The sequence below is a fragment of the Schistocerca piceifrons genome, chromosome 5 (genome assembly GCF_021461385.2).
Source record: "Schistocerca piceifrons isolate TAMUIC-IGC-003096 chromosome 5, iqSchPice1.1, whole genome shotgun sequence".
NCBI classification, from domain to species: Eukaryota; Metazoa; Arthropoda; class Insecta; order Orthoptera; family Acrididae; genus Schistocerca; species Schistocerca piceifrons.
The window spans coordinates 43,601,313-43,622,608 of record NC_060142.1 but is presented as its reverse complement, the minus strand read 5'-3'; the positions used below and the strand labels follow the sequence as shown (position 1 = coordinate 43,622,608).

Here is a 21,296-nt window from a genome sequence, read left to right as displayed (position 1 = left end):
AGTTGAAAACTTCTTTGAATATAGAAGAATTGCAGAAATTGTGTTTTGTAGTGGGTTTAAACAACTCTCTTATAGCCCATACCCCTCAGCATTTGGGAAAGAAGTCAGCGATCAAATTTGTGGGACTGCATAGCAGGACCACAACATGAAGAGAAAACAAGATGATGACTGGGAAATTCGGAAAAGATGGTAACTGTTATTACAGGGAACAAGTAAAGACTTGGCATCTTGCAATATATCAATCGCTTGGAATCAATCCACAACAAGAAAAACACTTCAGGTTCTAAAGCAGTGGATAACACAGGATATGCTTTTACATTCCATGCAGGTCGGCAACACCATTTGTTATCCAGAACATGTAGTGTTTTTACAGTGAAGCTGATAACCATTAATAGAGCCCTCCACTTTATTAAAGTGCCCTCACTCTTGACCATGTTTTAGTAAGTAGTGAGTCAATAAAGAGTCTTCAGGCCATTGTCCAATGTTACTATTGTCACCCTGTGGTCTCTGCCATTCATGACCTTCATGCTGAACTTAGTCATAGTGACTGCTTGGTTGCCTTTCTGAGGGCCTGAAGCCATGTGGTATCCAAGGAAGTGGACTGGCCAATCATTTGTTTAGAGGAGTGATTACTTGCACCCAATTTGTTATGTGAATCTCAGTTGCAGACCTGCGGGTGCAAATAAGACCTCTGCTGACTCTGCTGCCCCTCCAATAAACTCCGCAAATCAAGGAGACTACTGCTGCATGGTCTTCCTCCCAGAAGGAATAGGTCATTGTATGTCATCTCTGGAACACCCCTGCCTTCTGGCCCTCCATGCTGAAATGGCATTCTGAATTATTTGCTTCAAACATTGGCAGACTGTTCACGGATGTTGAACTTGTTCTCTGTTTTCTCCATCCAAGTGGTTTTTATTTTCAGATGTAAGGTTTTAAGCTACCTCCAGGGGAGGGGTGCAATAGTTGCGATTGGGGCATCTCCCGCTGCGATCTGATTCTGGGGAACCCTCATGCCTACCTCCTTGTCAAGCTCGCTGTTTAGATCCAGCCTGTCTCCTTTTCTTCTGCACCCTATTTTCTATTTTAGAGGTAGCACTCTCTTGAATAGGGGGTGCTCTTTAACTCCTTGCCTACACTAGAGCAGGGATGGGATGGTTGCAAGTGGGATGACTACCATCGCATACAGATGCCCGGTGATACCCACCTTCTCCCTTACCTTTCTCTCCTGTTTTTGTTATGATGTTCCAACTGGTATCCATTACATTTTTAGTCTTCTCACTATTACTGTTCTGAATCTGCTGACTAGAAGACATTTTTTGTTCCATAACTATTCTGTCCTCCATCCGTCCAGAGGGGTTTGAATGTGAGGTGGGTCTTTTAAGGCCATTGAATGAGCCTGGGAGACACCTCATCTGTACTGACCTGTACACCAGCCCGATTCATATACTTCTCTGTAAACTCTTTCTCAGTTCTGGTATCATCAATATTGCCTTCAGTGTCTTAGTCTTACCGCTCCTTCAGACTTTTATCATCAGAACGTGTACTTCATCGACGTCACTAATTCCAAAGGAAATATCACTCGCTTGAGGGACTGATGACCTTTCTGTTTAGTCCCTGAACCTCCAATCAACCAATAACCTGAATGAGACTGGTAAATATACAAAATTAAAATGTGGCTGTAACTTCTTACCTTTCTGAATTTCTACATATTTCTTCATGAGAAAGAGGGGGTCTGAAATGGACAAAAATTGAGATGCTCTCTTATTTCCCTAATTAGATCCATGAACCATGGACCTAGCTGAGATGGGGTGGCTCGTTTTCCTCAGTGATACAGAGCGCTATAATGTAGATGCAATGCCTACAGAGGGCTGTCTGTAGAAAGGAGATTAACCTATGGTTTCTGAAGGAGGGCAGCAGCCCTTTTAGTCATTGCAGGGGCAACAGTCAAGATGAGTCTGATCTGGCATTGTAACATTAGCCAACATGGCCTTACTATGCTGGCACTGCGAACGACTGAAAGCGAGCCAAACTACACTCCTGGAAATGGAAAAAAGAACACATTGACACCGGTGTGTCAGACCCACCATACTTGCTCCGGACACTGCGAGAGGGCTGTACAAGCAATGATCACACGCACGGCACAGCGGACACACCAGGAACCGCGGTGTTGGCCGTCGAATGGCGCTAGCTGCGCAGCATTTGTGCACCGCCGCCGTCAGTGTCAGCCAGTTTGCCGTGGCATACGGAGCTCCATCGCAGTCTTTAACACTGGTAGCATGCCGCGACAGCGTGGACGTGAACCGTATGTGCAGTTGATGGACTTTGAGCGAGGGCGTATAGTGGGCATGCGGGAGGCCGGGTGGACGTACTGCCGAATTGCTCAACACGTGGGGCGTGAGGTCTCCACAGTACATCGATGTTGTCGCCAGTGGTCGGCGGAAGGTGCACGTGCCCATCGACCTGGGACCGGACCGCAGCGACGCACGGATGCACGCCAAGACCGTAGGATCCTACGCAGTGCCGTAGGGGACCGCACCGCCACTTCCCAGCAAATTAGGGACACTGTTGCTCCTGGGGTATCGGCGAGGACCATTCGCAACCGTCTCCATGAAGCTGGGCTACGGTCCCGCACACCGTTAGGCCGTCTTCCGCTCACGCCCCAACATTGTGCAGCCCGCCTCCAGTGGTGTCGCGACAGGCGTGAATGGAGGGACGAATGGAGACGTGTCGTCTTCAGCGATGAGAGTCGCTTCTGCCTTGGTGCCAATGATGGTCGTATGCGTGTTTGGCGCCGTGCAGGTGAGCGCCACAGTCAGGACTGCATACGACCGAGGCACACAGGGCCAACACCTGGCATCATGGTGTGGGGAGCGATCTCCTACACTGGCCATACACCACTGGTGATCGTCGAGGGGACACTGAATGGTGCACGGTACATCCAAACCATCATCGAACCCATCGTTCTACCATTCCTAGACCGGCAAGGGAACTTGCTGTTCCAACAGGACAATGCACGTCCGCATGTATCCCGTGCCACCCAACGTGCTCTAGAAGGTGTAAGTCAACTACCCTGGCCAGCAAGATCTCCGGATCTGTCCCCCATTGAGCATGTTTGGGACTGGATGAAGCGTCGTCTCACGCGGTCTGCACGTCCAGCACGAACGCTGGTCCAACTGAGGCGCCAGGTGGAAATGGCATGGCAAGCCGTTCCACAGGACTACATCCAGCATCTCTACGATCGTCTCCATGGGAGAATAGCAGCCTGCATTGCTGCGAAAGGTGGATATACACTGTACTAGTGCCGATATTGTGCATGCTCTGTTGCCTGTGTCTATGTGCCTGTGGTTCTGTCAGTGTGATCATGTGATGTATCTGACCCCAGGAATGTGTCAATAAAGTTTCCCCTTCCTGGGACAATGAATTCACGGTGTTCTTATTTCAATTTCCAGGAGTGTACAACTGTTATTTTTCCCTAGGCATGCTGTGCTACAGAATGAGTCAATGATGATGACATCCTCAAGTGTTAAACATTCTGGAAGTAAAATAGACCCTCATTTGGATCTCCAGTCAGGGACTGCTTGGAGCATGTTGTCAGCAGAAAAAAAATAGCATTCTATGAGTTGGAGCCTGGTCTGTCAGATACAGTGTACTCCTGATTATTCGTGTGCGGATTATACGATTTGAGGATTATTCATCCATTAATAAAAAAGTGCAATCTTTTTCTCTAGCAAACAGCAATAAACAACCCACTGCGTGGCAATAAGTGCCAATTCCATTGTTTAAAAACTGCAACATGACAACAGATGGACGTTTCCGTTGTGGTATAGGTCAGCCTGTTCTGTGTAAATAAGAAACAGTTTCCTGATGTTAATCAGCATCTAAGTGTCAGCGAAGCAAGTTCAAAGAAATTTGTAAAAGAAATGACAGAGAAATGAAAGAAACGTGTTGACATTAAAACAAAATGAAGAAATAACAACTGTTTTGCAATGTGTGTTCTTGCTCTATTAATTTTGAGACAAAAGGGTTTCAGACAGTTTTTAACCACTCACTTTTGACAAAACATAGGTGTGTCACTTGAAATTCAATGTGGACCACATCAATTACATTTAGAAATTTCAGATCACACAACTTTCAAGTTCGGTATGTTCACTAGCAATACAGGTGTTAAGTACCAAAGATAGTTCCAGCATTGCTGAATTGATTTGGACAATGAAATCAGATATTTCCAGTTACTCTATGGATTTGTCCAATGGTATTTGTAACTTTTTTAAGAGGATACTGTTCTTGAATATTTTTCACTTTCGTCAAGAAAATGAGATACTTAATAACTGATGGACTGGCACCATATTTCCAGGAACATAAGTTAAAAGAACTTAGATATTGAGTTTCAAAGACACTGCCAGTATTAAAGATAAAAAAGGATTACAAACAACCATTAGATTTTGGTCAGAGAGTGTCGCATAACAACTAAGAACTTTCTTTATCAGCAAAGCAGACGGTGAAACATTACATCAGCAATTATGAGAAACACTTTCTGAATCCAGGATGTTCCTAAATAAATACCTTATGATGTAATCAGATGGACCTAACATCAATAAAAAATGTTAAAACTTTTGAAGAGTGATGTCCATAACACCCAAGGCAGACAACTTACAATCATCAGAACTTGCAACATTCATACAATACATAATGCCTGTGCAAAGGCTTTGAGTGTTTAGGTGGAGAAGCATCCAACTTTCTGGTCAGTGTTTTACCATTACTTTGACAGTTAACCTGTTCGGTGGGGGGAGGGGGGGGATTTGAAGGAATTCAGTTTAAGTTTAACGTTCCCCATCACAAGTTTTTGAAGTATAAAGCTGCAAGATGGCTTGATTTAGCCAACAGGATTTTGGAACAGCGGGATGGAATTCAGTGTTATTTTCTTAAGTATATATATTTGTAAAAAAGAATACTGATAGTGTTCAGTCCAAATCCTGTGATACCATCGTGAATGCTTTTTAAAAAAGAATTCTTCAGTGAAAGCAGAATTTCACTTCATAATTTCATGTGTAGAACTATTCATTAAGTTCACAGAGTGTTTTCAAGGCCAAACACCTCTTATTAACAAGTTGTATAAAGAAATAGAAATTGTACTTCAAACCTTTTTGGCCTTTGTTTTCAAGGTATCTGTGTTGAGAAAAATTGAGGGTATTTCTGTAGTTCTTCATAATGAACTCTTTACAATGGATAATATGCTTCCTCTTGAACAGCTAGTTGTTAGCAGGCAAGTAACCAAAGAGCTTAGTAAACTGGAAGAACATGACAAGTTGTGGTTTCTAAAGAATGCCCCAAAAAATTAAACTGCAGCTTGCTAACATGTGATGGGAAAAGACATGCTTAACAAGTGCACCACTGTTTTGTATTCTTAGACCCCAAAGAAAGAATAAAGAGCAGAAGCTGCAGTGACATGTTAAATGTTGCAAAAATAATGCCATTCATTGTGCTGCAAGATTACTTATTAGATAAGTGGGAGGTTTTACAGCTTGAAGAGGATGACCTAGCTTTAGATAACAAAGGTATTGACAATTTCTGGCAGGAGGATATCTCAAAAAAGACTCATAACCCATAGAGTTAAAGTAAACAAATATTTCAATCCTTTTTAATGGCTCTCTTACATGGAAATGAAGACATAGAGGGAAGCTATACTGTTTCGAACTACACACTAGGAGAAGACAAGGAAGCGATAGCCAAAAGATTTTTAAACGTGTTTTGACTGTGAGAGATGCTTTGGGACAATACCCCTATTTTCTTTCCGTGCCTATTGACCCACAATTTTTTAAACTTGGACAGCAAGCAGTATTTATAGGGAAAAATGGGAGAGGAAAAGAAAATGTGAATTAGAAGAAAAGCAAAAACAGGAATAAAACCAAAAGTATTTTGAAGAGGAGATTAAAAACATGTCTGGTATCCTGGCCTGACGAGCTTGGAAGCCCACCAGAACACATGGACCCAGACGACAGCCACTAGGCAGTGCTCATAAAATTTGTGAGCACACTTCAGCACTATGTACAGGCTATGATGCCCATGCCTCCCCCGCCCTCCTCCCCCTCTAATGGTCTTCAGACGACAAGAGACAGTGTGGTACTGGGGTGCAAGACTCACAAGTCTCTCGCAGTTGACTCGCGTGTTGTGTGCAGCCGATCTTCTTCTCAGGTCAGATGGCTGCGTCGATCTTCACAACTCTTCTTCTCCTAAAACTATAGCTGGTTAAAGGAATTTCAAAATAGACTTCTTTTCTACTCTTGAAATGATTCTGTACTCTCAGGATACTTTTGTTCAACTCTGTTATATTGTCATCTCCACAATAAACCAACAACAAGTTTCACACAAGCGTTCAACTCTCACAAGTCAACCCCGTCTTGGACCATTAGATACTAAGAGATACAATTACAATATGTGTGGTTTAATAACCACTACAAAACGAGTTCTTGCTTCTCACAAGTCCAAGACCAGAAAATCCAATGTAAATGTCTTTAGTTCCATACATAATTCATTTATTCACAACAATACAGTCTTTACACCATCAAAGAATAGAGCGTGCTTGCTCCTTGTACTGGACATACAGCTTCTATGGCACGCGCTGCAAACACTTGTCCGCGCCGATCGACCGTCACTATTGCAGTATTTTCCCAATACACGTCCATCCTGCACACACAAAAACTGGCAGCGAGGTAGACACATCTCCACTCTCTCACCCTCTTACTTAAAATATTGGGTGTTTGAGACGGTGGAAAGCGAAGTGTCTCTAGAACTTACTGCACTCTCATATTGTTCATTGTACTCATTTTGTTTGATGCCTAATATTACTGCATCTAGGCTCTCAATTTGGTTCTCTTACCAGACTTCTCATTCTGCTGTGTTGTCTTCGTTGTCCATCCATTGGTGCTGTTGTCTTTCTGTGGTTATCAGCAACTCACAGTTGATGCCATCGTTTGGGTGGCCAATGTCTCCTGGTCATGTCCGGTTACTATAACACAAATAACATGAAAAAATCAATTGACTATAAGACAGCAGCTCTGAGAAAAGACAAAAGAACACCAACTGTCTAAGGGGGCATGAGAAGAACTCTCTCAAGCATCAGATAAAACGAAGGAAATACTTGAGAAAAGTTATATGAAGGCAGCAAAAGTGCCCCAGGATGTGACTGGTGGAGCAAAAATCATGAAAGTAGAAGAAAGAGTGAAAGGAAGGGAGATGGAAACCATTCAGAAAAATCTTGGGAAAAGAAAATCTGGTATGAATACTTCATTTTTTTTCCAAAATTCCTAAGAAATGGCAATGCAAAAAATATTTTGTTGATCTTGTTCCAGTCTTGAAGCACAGAATATCATTACTTGAAAAATGTAATGTAGATTATTTTTGTGAATTACAGTCACCAATAATGAATTACCAATACTGGAAGTGCCAATGTACCTGCATATAGTAATAAATTTGTATGAAGGGAAAAATGGTCATATCCCATCCAGGACTATAATACAGAAATTAATTATAGCCCCAACCGGCCTTTTTGACAGGGATTATCAAATACGAAAAGAAAAAAAAAAATGTGCCATCTCTGTTTATTGAAATATTTGGCAGATTTTTAAAATGTTTTTCCACCTTCTAATCATAGTTTTCTAATATTTTGTCACCTTTTCCACCTTTTTCAAGTGGTACCATTGCTCTTCACACTACTATCACGATGTGAACTGATTCCCTGTCATTCACCTTTGATTTATCAAAAGCAGCTGCAAGATTGAGAGTCAATACTGCTTGATGTCATCTTCTATTTTTTTTTTTTTTACATGTAGCAATGAGATTTTTGGAACAGTGTTATCAGTCAGTGTTCATGGAGCTTCCCCAAAATAAAACCACTCTGATTCAAGACTATCTGAAATTAATGTCACCAATTCAGATAGCTGTTTGGAGGGAAAAAGGTTATTAGATAGATACAGAGGACAGAAAGTTAAATGACCAAAATACAAGTAAAAATATTTAGTAGATTTTTCTTTTAATATATTTTTAAAAGTATTTATATATAAAATTTATTATACAAATTCATAAAAAATTACTTATCTCATAGTTGGATTTCATATCTGCTTCGCTCTTGCCTCGTTCCAACTGCCTCTACTCACTCAGATGCTCTCCCTGTTTTCTGAAATAGCTGGTAATCGACTCCAAGCATGAACCTTAGCTATCTCTAAACTAATGCTTGATCGAAAACTGTTTATCTTTTTCAATAGTAATGATATTTAAAGCAGTACTAGGTGTTTTGACAAAAATATCAAGTTTATTTAACAAAATCTATTTTCTTTTGTTTGTGAATGTTCACCGATATTTCAGCTTTTTTATGGTTACATTAATTTTTTATACCAAACTAGAGGGTAGCTCAACAAAAAAGTTAAAAATTTAAAAAAAGTACTAAGTACAGTTATACTCTATGGCAAAGACTGTAAGAAAGTGGAATTTAAGCTCCTATTTCCATGATCAGATACCAAAGGTATCTGCAAGTAAATCCCAGGTGCTAATATTTGAAATAGAAACTCACATTACTCCTGCATAGACAAGGTATACGTGATAATGACAACTGTAAATTCCTTGGTGTCTATTTGGACTCAAACCTCTGATGGAAAAAAACACACTAATATTGTGCGTAGTAATGGCGGCTATGGCCTGTATATTCTCAGCTGGCCCTCCAAAATAGTGCCCACCCCCACCTTGCAAACTGTATTTTCTGTGGCAATCTATATCTTAGCTACTGCATAGAAATATGGGTTTGTGTTCTAGATGTACACCTTAACAATGTACTGTTGTTACGTAAAAGAGCATTGGGGGTTATACATGGACTAAGCTCTAAAGAATGTTGTAGTAAAGCTTCCATGCAGCACAAATACTTCACAATCTGTTATATGTAACTCAGTAAGTTAATTACTTTTCTGTCTGCCAGCACCATGAAGTAACTAAACATAGTGATATATCACTAATCCACAACATCAGGTCCAAATGTAAATACTGCAGAGAAAGGACAAAAATTAAAGATGAGAGACGAGGTCCTGGATTCTATTCTTCCTGGACAGTATGGCAGAACAATCTACCAGAGTACCTGCTCAAATCAAGTGCCCCATTCTCCCTCCTCCCACCCAAAAAAAGAATGCTGGTATTCACTCGAATGAATTTTAAAGTGCCGTTTATTAAGAGCTCACTGAGGTAGTGTAGTTAGACATACCAGTAATATCTTTCAAATGTATTTATAAATAAATATGATTAGGGTTTGTTTTATGACCTTTGTAATACTAGTACATGAAAAATTGTATTGAAGTTTGATACATAATATTGATTATTGTAATACTAAGACCCAAATATATGGCATTTGCAAAAGTTAACATATTGGTGAATCCATGCAAAACTGTAACGACACTCATGTTCAGAACAGTTTGAATGACTATAGATAGGATGTTCATAGCCACAGGACGTGTGCATTAGTATGTTCTGCAGAAACACTAGCATTACAGTAACCTCGTTTTGGCATGTGTCCTGTTGCCTAGTAGGTACAGGGTCCACCATGGGCACTGATAACTTGTTCCATGTGTGATGGCATCAATGCTATAAGGCGCAGATAACGTCCTGTGCTAGAGCCACCCATCCTGCATTTGCCTGGTTTCAAAGTTTGTCTGTGATGGTTGGCGTTGTGTCATATTGCTGCACTAGTCATTTACACTGTTCACTCTTGCGCCAGAGCCGAGGAGGACACAGATCTGTCCTGGAAAGCCATTCGGATGAGGTGTTGATCTTTTTGGAGGGTGGTCTGGGTTGTGCAGCCTGACCCATCACGTCATGTTTTACGGCCTTCGGTGAACCACTACGCACACACCTGTTGCTCTTCCAAAACACTTCGTCCCACATGAGGAGCTATTTTGCGGATGGTTGCATCACTTTCTCTCGTGCCAATGATGTGACCTCTTTCAAACACACTGATTTGATGGTACAGTTTGTGCATACATCTGCAAGTCATCCTGCTCCCTTGCTCAAGTCATACTGACCCATTACCTTCAGTTTATAGTGACAACAAGAGCTGCAGGCACGTTTTACCGGTAGGTGGTATAGCGCCATGGTATCGATGTTGACCTTGAACCAGCAGGCCGACATGGTTCAAATGCTGACCATTTCAGCAGAACATACTAATGTACATGTCCTTTGAATGAGAACATCCTGTCTCTTGTTGTTCCGTTTTTTTCTGAACATGAGTATAAGTAAACACATAGACTAACTTATTTCTTACTGCTGGTGTAATTCTCTCCTGCACCCTACTATATACTTCTTTCATTATTTTTTAAACAGTATTGGTATTGATAAAATTATCTCTGTTCCAGTGGAAAAATTGACCCTAGATGTCATAGCAAATGTTTTCACCAAGCATTGTCTTCGTGCTACAGAAAATGAAGTGTTTCTTGAACTGCCAGATTTGGAAACATTGGTATCTGATATCTATCTTGCAACAAGAACAGAAAACACTAACAACACAGATGCCAGCCTGTCTTCCCAGTTGGCCATTCATGTGTTGCAAGCAATATATCAGAGGTAAAATCTAAAGTTACATTTTACTGAAAAAATCTCTTAATTTTTTTTTTTTATTATTTTTTTCCCCCTTCTGACAAATTCAGTAGTGAAATACTTGTATATTTCATATAGCCCTGGGGAAAAAGTATTATAAATTCAAAGCCATCTGTTTTTCATTTTGTAAAAATGCAGTAGCAAGTCATAAGTGGTGCGCTAAAAACTAATTTATTTTTACTTTTTGTGCATTTTACAGTGACGGCTGCTGCAGTGTGCAGGTGTTGCTTTTGAAAGTCATCTTTGTTATTTTATGTTCGTCACAAATCCAAGACAAGTACCAGTATCTTTTTCATCAACTCTCAGATCACAACAACTGTGTTTCAAGAAAAAAAATTGACTTGCTCTTGAAAGCAACTGTTAAACTAACAGATTTCCTGTCTGAGCCGTCATATTCCGCACCAAAGCTGATAGAGAACTCTGTTGAAAGTTGCTTTAAACATGTAAGTAATATTTTTTTCCTTCTGAATACTATCTTCAAACATGATTTTGTCTATTTGATTTGAGCTTATGGATTATATATGTAGAGAACAATGAAATACATACAGGATGACTATCTTAAAAGTTGTCAGGCATATTTTCACTGGTGTTTCAGCAGATATTTACACTTTTGTTTCTTCAGTGTGTAGCTGGAGTCAGCCCAAATAAATACTGCATCATGTCTTTCATGCAACACGCAATGTCAAAGGAAAATGTCGGTTTGTTTGCCTTTTTGAACAAAATTATTTTTAAAGTGGAATTTTACGTGCACATTCAATAGAGTGGTCCCAAATTATCTAGTGTGATATTCATTTTATCGATATGTATTAGTGGAGACAGTGGAACACAATGAACAAACGGTACTCCAACAGTGAAGGAGCATCACTGCTGCATAGCAGTAACAGTTAGCCCACACCAGAGCGTAGCTCAGTCGCTGCTGAATTCTGATTATTCTTCATGTTTTTACTGTCTCTGTCCACATTGATGAAACAAATATTGCACTAGACCAGGGCCAGTTGTGGCGTGCCAGATTTCACGTGTGCTAAGTGTCCAGGCTGTGTGTGGAGTATGGCCCAGCCAGTCTCAGCTTTGCTTGGTCCTTCTCAGAAGTATGTGCCACAATGTGACATTTCATTTAGTATTACAGTGTGGCATTTATTGGTCGGCACAGCTCTCTGAGTTCAGTATAATTGTTCTGTCGGCACAGTTTGCCCTTTGCTGTTTGTTGGGGGCTGAAGGACATCCCAGTTCCAGCGGCCGTTTCCACGGAAAGAGGCAGTCTAGCAGTTTATCTTCACAGCCCTTTAAAATGAGTACGAATGACAGAAGAGAGTGATGAGAATTCTGAATTCGCATAGGCAATGGGTACTGCGAATTTGCTTTGAAAGAACAATACAATACCGTGCAGAAGAATTAAAGATGTAGTTGACAAGCAAAAAATTACAACAATCAACAGATTGATTTTTTTGAATGTCAAGAATCACTTTGTGGTAAATTTGTAGGTATGGAGCACATGAAGAAATTGGTGGTATGAATAGTAAAAAAAGTTGCGGCTACACACATTATTGCATTGTCAGTTGCAACAATTTTCAGTGGAACTGAATGAAGAGTATGGAGACTTCATATGTTATTACAGAGTATGTTGATTTATTAAAGGTGCATACCTGGAACAACAATTTGATTTAAAACTCACTATTGTTGAATTTATGAAGAAAATGGTGTTTAGGGATGAAAGATAGAACGTACAGAGTGGATTGCAGGCTTCGTATTTTAAGTGGACTTGTCTGCACACTTTCGACAGTGAGACATTGCAAGGCGACTTCCTTCTGATCTGATGGGGATGCATTTAAAAAGAAAATCATGTTGTACAAGGACAAAGACAGTCCAGTTCCATAAGCTCACTGGCCTTAAAGAAAACACAATATTTGAAGAATTCACCATAGCCCTGAAAGAATTGCAAGGATAATTTTTTGAAGTTTTTGAGGACACTGTCAATCTTATATCTGTTTTTGAGACTGTTTGCTGTTTCAGTTGAAAGTGCCCCGGTGCATGTACATACGTAATTGGTTGAGTGCGAGGTAATTCCAGTTTTAATGTCAAATCTTGTAACACTAAAACTGTCCATGATGTCTACATTGCTTTCCTCAGCTAGAATTTTCTTGCCCCCTGTAATGAGATTGTGAAAGTTCCACAGTATTTTGTTTAACATATTTCTGTGAAAGACCTTTTCTTTGCCATGAAATTAATAAGTCTCGATTAGATGGCAGCTTGAGTGCAAAACTCTGTGAAATTGTCTGCATCTGTCTGAATGCTGACTGTTTGTACCAGATAAAAATTATATTATGTCTTTAGTGTGCCAAGGATAATTGAATAATACTGAAAATTTGTTTTTTGTGATCTATGTTGTTCAGAAATGTGAAATATAAAACCCCCTTTAAATGCGACATGTTTGCAATTTTCCACTCTTCCTCCTTCTGGCATTCAGACAGTGTGGCATGGCGGTGAGGAAAATGTGCAGTGAGGCTGAACAGTTCAGCACTTATGTCCGGGCATGCCCCACGATCTGAAATCTTGGCCACCCCTGCACTAGACTAATTTGGGACTAGTAGTGAAAGTGTGTCTCCATTTGCTTTGTAGAGCTGTCTTTAGTACACCACTGGTTTCAGCTTTTTTTAAAGCTATTCTCTGGTTACTGCCATACATACAATGGATGTATACATGTGTATGATTGAAGATGGAAAAAACAAGGTTACATATATTTCTCTAGTGGACTGAATAAAGTTTGACAGAGCAGCAAAAGTGGCCTTTTTTTGTAATTAAATGAACAGTTGTGGAGCACATTGAGAAACTAATAATTTGGGACCGCTCTATTGAATGCGCGCATAAAATTCAGCTTTAAAAATCATTTTGTTTGTAATGGGAAACAAACCAAAGCTTTCCATCGACACTGGGTTTCACATGAAACATGTGCTGAGAAGTATTTGTCTGGACTGACTCCAACTACACATGATGAAAATGAAGTTGCAAGTATCTGTTGAAACACCGTCAGTAATGCACCTGATTTGTGCCATATGGTGAGCATCTTTGGGAACTTATCCAGTCTTGACTGATGGCTGGGTACAGTTTGGGATTGGGTGAAACAAAGTTCCAGAGCTGGGGGGACAGTGCTGGCTTGCCCCTTACTGTAAATTCTAATGATGCTCCAATGATGAACCTCTCTGCTTAATTGTGAAACATTTTGTGCCACATTAAAACAGGTGTCTATCATTCAAGCCACCATACCACATTCACATGTCCACAGGCGACATGAAAATTGCACAAATCTGAAGAAATTAGACTGTTGTGTCTTGGTGGCAAACAGCACAACTGCATGTCCCTGCCCCAGGTTTGAGCTGTAGAGAACCACATCTATAGAAAGTTTATGCCATTTGAACACATGGCAGTGCATGCATTTCAGCAATGTAGCAGGATTGTTCTTCATGATCAGTCTCACAATATGCTGTCTGCCCTTGCAGACACTGTTCCGCGAAAAATGACGGATACAGCAGCCAGACTGAGCAGCACTTGAAAGAAAAGTTGCCAAAACGGATGCTCAGAAAGACAAAATGGTGGCTGTAGTATCATCTCGCTGTTTTGAACAATGGGACAAGAATGGGTGATGGTGAGATCTGAAGCTGATGGTTTGTCAAGGATAACAAGAAGAGTTCTTGGCAAGAATTCTGAACTCCAGAACTTGTTCTGCTAAACCACCGATTTCATCACAGACCATCAGAAGAATTTCAGTCAAATAAAAAGTACTCCATTAATGCTTTTAATACAGAGCGAGATTTTCAGAACAGAAATTTTCCAGATAGGTATGGAACATTTCACTTACGTTACCTCCCTTTTCAGCTGTGACGTTGTTTCCATCACCACCAATTGATCACTATGAAAGCAGCTAGGAATTCATTTCTATCAATGATGTAGCAGATTTGTCATTGTCTTGGCACTTGACAAGTCATTAGTACATGACAGATTCCACTATTACAGAATTACCCCACTAGCTACTTCAGAAATAATGAAGAGCTGCTGGTAAATTGCCACCTTGTCTGTATCTTACAATGCAGACATCTTCTTAGTTCTTGTACTGTATGACCCTGCATGTAGTAACTATACAGCAGGTTTTCCTGCACAGGCATCTTCTGTAAGGAGAAGATAATACATATTATAAGGCATATGGTACTACCTGAACCCATAGGATCCTTGTGGAGCTCCATGCACAGGACTTTTCATATACATCATACCATTGTAGATACTGAGCCTGCGACACCCTATCAGCAAGCCACCATGAAGGGCATGGCAGAGGGTATGCCCCATTGTACCAGTTATTAGGGTTTCTTCCTGTTCCATTCATATATGAAGAGTGGGAAGAATAATTGTTTGAATGCCTCTGTGCATGCTGTAACTATTTCTATCTCATCCTCACAATCCTTATGTTAGCGACACATAGGGGGTCATAGTACATTCCTAGAGTCATCATGTGAAGCTGGTTCTTGGAACTTTGTTAAGACTTTCTCAGGATAGTTTATGCCTGTTTTGAAGACCCACAGTAAACAGTCCCATTCTATTCTCATTATTTGTAGATGGTTTCTGAATTTTCTGCCCTTTTTCGAGACTGCTAGCAATCTCACCAAAGTTACAACTACTTTTTAACAAGCATTTGCTATCCTTTGAGCATGTACTAAGAACTGCCTTTTTTAAGTGGTTGTGGCAGATGTCAGTCTTATGCCAAGGTTGGAGCAAAAGGCTGCCTTGGGTCCTCAGGAGTCACAGCGTTTTAGATTTGACCTTTTTTTTTTTTTTTTTTTTTTTTTTCAAAAAAATAAATAAATAAATAAATTAGAGAAAGCACTTAGTGACCTTTCTAGATCATTATTTGACAATATTTTAGATAATCAGCAAAATACAGATTGGACCCAAACAGTGGAACAACTAATGGCTACCCCATAATTTACGCTAGCCTTGTTGTCAGGATTTGTTTACCAGAAACATTCACAATGTACAGTTCAGAACTACAGTATATGCAAACCTGAGAGCACTGTGAGGAATCTCCCAGGTTTGACTAATGCATCCAGTACATAAAAGCCACTGAAAATCACAAGTAGGGGCAATAAGCTGTGGTTGATGAAACTAGCCACCTGGTCATGTTGTATCTGTTCCTTATTGTAATCGAAACTTGGTTCCCTGTACAACTTTTACCCTCTAAATTTCCCTCTATTGCAACCATACTCCCACCTGTCAGTACTTGCTTTCTTTGTCATTGGGATTACTATATTCTTCGTGAAGACTAAGGATGTTCTCCATGTCCCATATGTCACACATATGAGGCAGAATAATTTTGTCATGGTTGGTTGTCCTAAGGATCTTTATAATGATGAGGGAATGTCAACTACCCCATTTGCCTTATATTTTGACTTTTGTATATCAGTGGTCTGTCACAGTGACCCATAGTGTTACTTTTCTTATCTCGTCTACATCCACTTCCTACTCCCTTTCCATAATACAGCCATCAAACTTAATCATTTATACAGCCTGTCTGTGTATTTATTCCACCTTTCAGCCTTCTGCTCTTTTGCTTCGTGCTGGCTTGCTATTTGAACTCTTCATTTTCTTACAGGCTGCATATCATTTCTCCAAAAATTTGTTAAATTTACCGATAGGGGGCATTTATCTTTTCCACAACCATGCATGGTTCTATTGCTGTATGCTGTATCATGCTACTAGTGCATGTGAGTGTGAATGCACTAAGTGTGGTGTTGCCACATGTGCTTGTTTCAGTTGGCCAGCTGCTGGAGGCCACCTGTGGGAGGCGTACACACAGCGCTGTCCCCGCAATGCCATCTGCTGGTGACTCGCACATATATATGCATGGAGCAGCACTGACTGACTCTCTCTCTCTCTCTCTCTCTCTCTCTCTCTCTCTCTCTGCATCACGCACACCAGTGTTCTGTGTCTTGTGGAGTCCAGAGAGGGTTATTGTTCAGAGGTTATCATTAAAGTCATATTTGTGTGACTTGGATCGTTTCTGTGTATTAATTGGTTACTACACAGTTGGCAACGAATTTGGAATGGTTTCGTGTGTGCAGTCTTTCAATGTGGTTTCATCAGGCTTATTCATTATGGATGCTGTGCTACTGGCCCAGACTGAACAGCTTACTTCGGCTGTAATCACTTTGTCGGCTTCCATTAACAGATAGAGTGCCATTCCACTGGTTATTCCACCCATTTTTCCTCCATATGATGAGTCGATCAAGGATTGGGAAGCTTACAAAAAAAAAAAAAGACTCAGATAATATTTTTTTGCTTTTGGTGTGACAGACTCAAATTTGTGCAAAGCCTTTGACCTCTCGTGAGTTCCACCTAAAATTTATCAATTACTGTGTCAGCTTGACCCTTTACAAGAACTGGTTGCTCTTACTTTTGATAAAATGTGGGGTTTGTTGTCCATCTACCATCGCAAATGAATGCATATCATAGCGGTGTGACTTGAATTCTTCTAGTGCCACAAGAAACAAAACCAGTCATACAGGGCCTGGGCGGCAGATTTAGCCATAAGTGTCAGTTCGCTACTGATGCCCATAATAATTCTTGTGTAGACTCTAATGTCTGCAAAGCAGTCGTCTATCTGCCTCCAGACAAGGAACTGCACCAGAAGGCTTTACTCTGTGAAAAAAAACCTTTGGCAGAAGCTTTCCAAATAGCACCGTCTTTTGAAGTTTCTCAGGCAGCAGTGATCATATTGAAGCATGGGGTGATGTGGCAGTAGTGTCAGAAGATGTGCCCACTAGCGCAACAGGTAGCTTGCACAAGGGAGCAGCAGTGATGGTGGTAAACAAGTGAGCCAATGCCAAGCTGGCCAAAGCCAGACCAAGCAGCCACAACTACCACTACACCAGTGTCAGCATTCTCCGTTTTCATCTTGTCCTTTCTGTTTTGTCCAGCACGAACATTTGGCATGCCCTAAGCACTGGGTTACTTGTAATGCTAATGCTTGCTGGAAGAAAAGCTGCATCACCTCTGTGTTTTTTTTTTCTCCTTAGGTTGATCAGGATGTGGATGTGGACATAAACTGTTTGACTCTGATGCTTGTGACTTCTCCCAAGTTGTTTATCAACTTAAGTGCTTTTTGCGAAGTTATTGGGCTAAAGATTGACATAGGTGCTGCAGTGACATTACTGAATTCTCAAACCTGGACAATTTACATCATCTGCTTCTTACAAGTCAATGGTCTGTTCCATTACGTTTTTGGTGGTTGCTGATCCCGGCGTTGAGAACTTGTTCGGAAAGGGTGCATTTCAGGCCTTTGGATTTTCTGTCACCAATACAGCTCACCTTGTGTCCGATTAGGTAGCATGTTACCAATTGGAAACACTGTGTGAGGAGTTTTTGGACTTGTTTTTGGAAGGTATAGGGTGTGTTACAAATTACAGGAGTCGCCCAGAAAGGTCAAGTGGAAGCAGAATTGTACAGACTTTAATCTCTAGGGTGGTGCAACCTGTTATGGCTAGGGAATGGTCATCTCCGCTGGTTGTAGTTCGGAAACTTTCGGGGAAACTTTGCATCTGTGGTGACTTCAGTACTACTGTTACCAGGCAGTCAATCATGGATTCGTAACCTGTCCCATGCCAGGAGGAACTGTTGGAGAAAATATCGAGTGCCCAGTACTTTTTAAAAATTGATTTGTCTGAAGCATATCTGTGGGTTTCTGCAGACTTACTCTCACCGAGTTATGGTTTTGAATACTTCTTTTGGTCTTCATCAGTATTTGTGCCTGCCTTTTGGTGTGGCTAGTGCTCCCGCTACTTTCCAACGATTTTTAGAGCAATTGTTATGCCTTTTCCCAGTTGCATTAATTATCTGGATGATATTGTCACAGGCCCTTCCACAGCCCGTCAATAGAAAAATTTGCACACTTTATTTTCTGTCTTACAGTCTGCAGACTCATGGTGTAACTCACAAAATCTCTGTTTTTCAACCTTCTGTTGTTTGTCTGGGGTTTGAGATCTCACAGGATGGGGTTTGTTCTTTGCCAGACCACATCTCCACTGTTACGTCTATGCCTCGCCCCTTGTCCATGAAGGAGCTTCAAGCCTTTCTAGGGCAGATAGCCTACTAACATAAATTCCTGCTGGGGCAGCCAAATTGACCCATCTTGTGCATGTCTTGTTACGCAAGAAAGTGCTCTTTTGCTGGAGCGCGGATTGCGAACATGCATTTTAAATGTTGAAATCCAAACTCTCTTGGCCCCTTGTTTAGCTATGTTCTCTCCAAACCAGCACATGGTTTTGGCATCTGATGCCTCAGTACGGCCTTGACACAGTCCTAGTATACCGATGTGCCAACGGCTCTGAACAACCTTTTGCTTTTGCCTCTAAATCTCATATTCTGTCCCCACAGTGTTACTCTCAGGTGGAAAAAGAGGTTCTTGCCATAGTCTATGCTCTGAAGAAATTTCATATTTTTTTTATATGGCTCCAAGTTTCACCTTATTACTGACCATAAATGCTTGGATTCATTGTTTAACCCTCTTCCTCGCCTGACAATGCAGCATACCACCTATAACACTGGGCACTGCTCTTGTCTCTCTACAATTACAAAATCGATTTTCGACCTATGTCTAAACATGCTAATGTGGACTCCTTGTCCCACCTTCCTTTGGGTCCTGATCTTGACTTTTATCTTGAAGAATTTCTGTGCTTCCATCTTGATACTGAAATGCAGGCTGCAGTCAAGGGTGTTCCAATTGTGAGTTCGTGCTTAGCAGCTGCCATTGCCACTGATCTGGTTGTTTGCCAGGTGGTTCGGTTTGTTGAACAGGGCTGGCCAGATAAACCACCAGGTCAGGCTATGGATCCCTTGCACAACTGTTTTTCCTTACAGTATCGCCTCTCTGTTTATGACGGAGTATACGGAAGACTTTTTTCCCTGGGTAGCCATTCCTGCTGCATTTTGGTGCAAGGTTCTGTCTCTTCTCCATCAGGACAATTCGGGAGTTTCATGCGCTAAACTGTTAGCTAGGAAACATGTTTTTTGGCCAGGGATTGATGGTGACGTTGTTCATTTTATTACAGCTTGTGAGCAGTGTACCCAAGAACTGGCAGCTCCCAGAGCGTCTCTGTCCCCTTGACTCACTCCATGCCAGCCATGGACAACACATTTCTATAGGTTTAGCGGGTCGCTTCTTGACTTCCTCTTCGCTCTTGGTTGTGGGTGCATTTCCTCAGCTTCCTTACATTCTCCAGTGTGCGTTGACATTGGCTGGGGTCACAATTCGTTTGCTTTCAAGGTTTTCTCCTATTGAGTGGTTGCCGTGTACCTTAGTTTCTGATGATTGGCCCCAGTTAGCTTCCTGTCATGGCACTCGTCATGTCACAGTTCCACCCTTCCACCCTCAATTAAATGGCAAGGCAGAACAACTAGTGCGTACATTCAAGCCCAAATCAAAAAGTTTGTTGTGGTTTCCTCGCCAGACAACACCCTTGTCTGTGTTCCGAGCACCTATCGCTTCTTGCCTGTGGAGGAGAGCCCGGCTGAGTTGCTTCATGGCCGGCAGCCATGGCGGGTGGGGGAGGGGGGGGTCCAGCTGCTTCACGCCGGGATTGCCGGAGCCGGGGTGATGGTTTGGTCACCGGTCCAAGTAGATAACAACCACTGTTGCCCACCATCAGGAACCCTGTCTTTGTAACGTCTGTATGGCTGACGGGCTGGTAACATTTATACCACTCATAATCATCTGCCTCACTCATAACAGATTCACCAATAGCCACAGTCAAATTTTAGAATGTGATGCCGCACTTTATTCTGTTTTTCATGCAAAATTTAGTGCATATTCTTTGATCCATCTTTTTTTTGAAAGTAAAAATGCGCCGAGTACTTAAAAATATGTATGACCTTTTTGACTGTCAATGATAAACTAAATATTCAGCTGAAAATGCAAACATACTTCAGGAACACGTGTACCAACAGCACAATAATTTTTTTTAAATGGGTGTGTGAAGACTGCAAAATTAAAAAATTCCCGTTACTTTTTCGTCACACCTCATATGTCGTGAAATCATTGCAACAGCATCGTGTTGCTGAAATACCTGTTCTTGAACAGAGTGCAGTTTTGTAAACCAGTCACTTTTATTTGCATTTCCAAAGCTCATGTATATTGATGCAACTGAAAATGCAGTCAAATGAAACAAAAAGTTTACTATTGCCAGTCACTGTTTAAATACATCCACAATGTGTTTTGAAGGTTTAAACCTCCATCATCAGATGGATTTACGTAAGTTAGTGTGACGAGTGAGTGTTGTGTTACGATTTTGGGGTAGCTTTTGGCACTGTCTCTAATGGCCACTGGCTCCTTTCTCTGTCGTAACACATCACATGTAAACTGTCATATAATCTAAACAAAGATGAGATACCATATTCATTTAGGGAATACAATGTTTACATGCGAAGTGTTACAACAAAGAAAGGAGCCTTTGACCACAGGAGACAGTGTCACAAGCTACCTCAGAATCATAATACAACACACACACGTCATACTAACACATGTAAATCAACTTGATGATGGATGTTTCAAATGCATTGTGGATATGAATAAACACTGACTGGTAAAAGTAAACTGGTTGTTTAATTCAGTATCGATAACAGTCACGGTA

The 21,296-nt window shown here is 41.1% G+C and overlaps 1 protein-coding gene across 2 annotated transcripts in view; it reads left to right on the top strand.

Moving 5' to 3' along the window:
* The window catches only part of LOC124798392 (dystrophin-related protein 2-like), a 107,479-nt gene that overhangs the window by 15,933 nt on the left and 70,250 nt on the right, over window positions 1-21,296 (top strand). For both annotated transcript variants that reach the window (XM_047261768.1, XM_047261767.1), the window contains exons 3-4: window positions 10,389-10,596; window positions 10,829-11,072. In XM_047261768.1, the coding sequence (XP_047117724.1) occupies window positions 10,389-10,596; window positions 10,829-11,072 (452 nt within the window). The remainder of the gene's footprint in view (window positions 1-10,388; window positions 10,597-10,828; window positions 11,073-21,296) is intronic.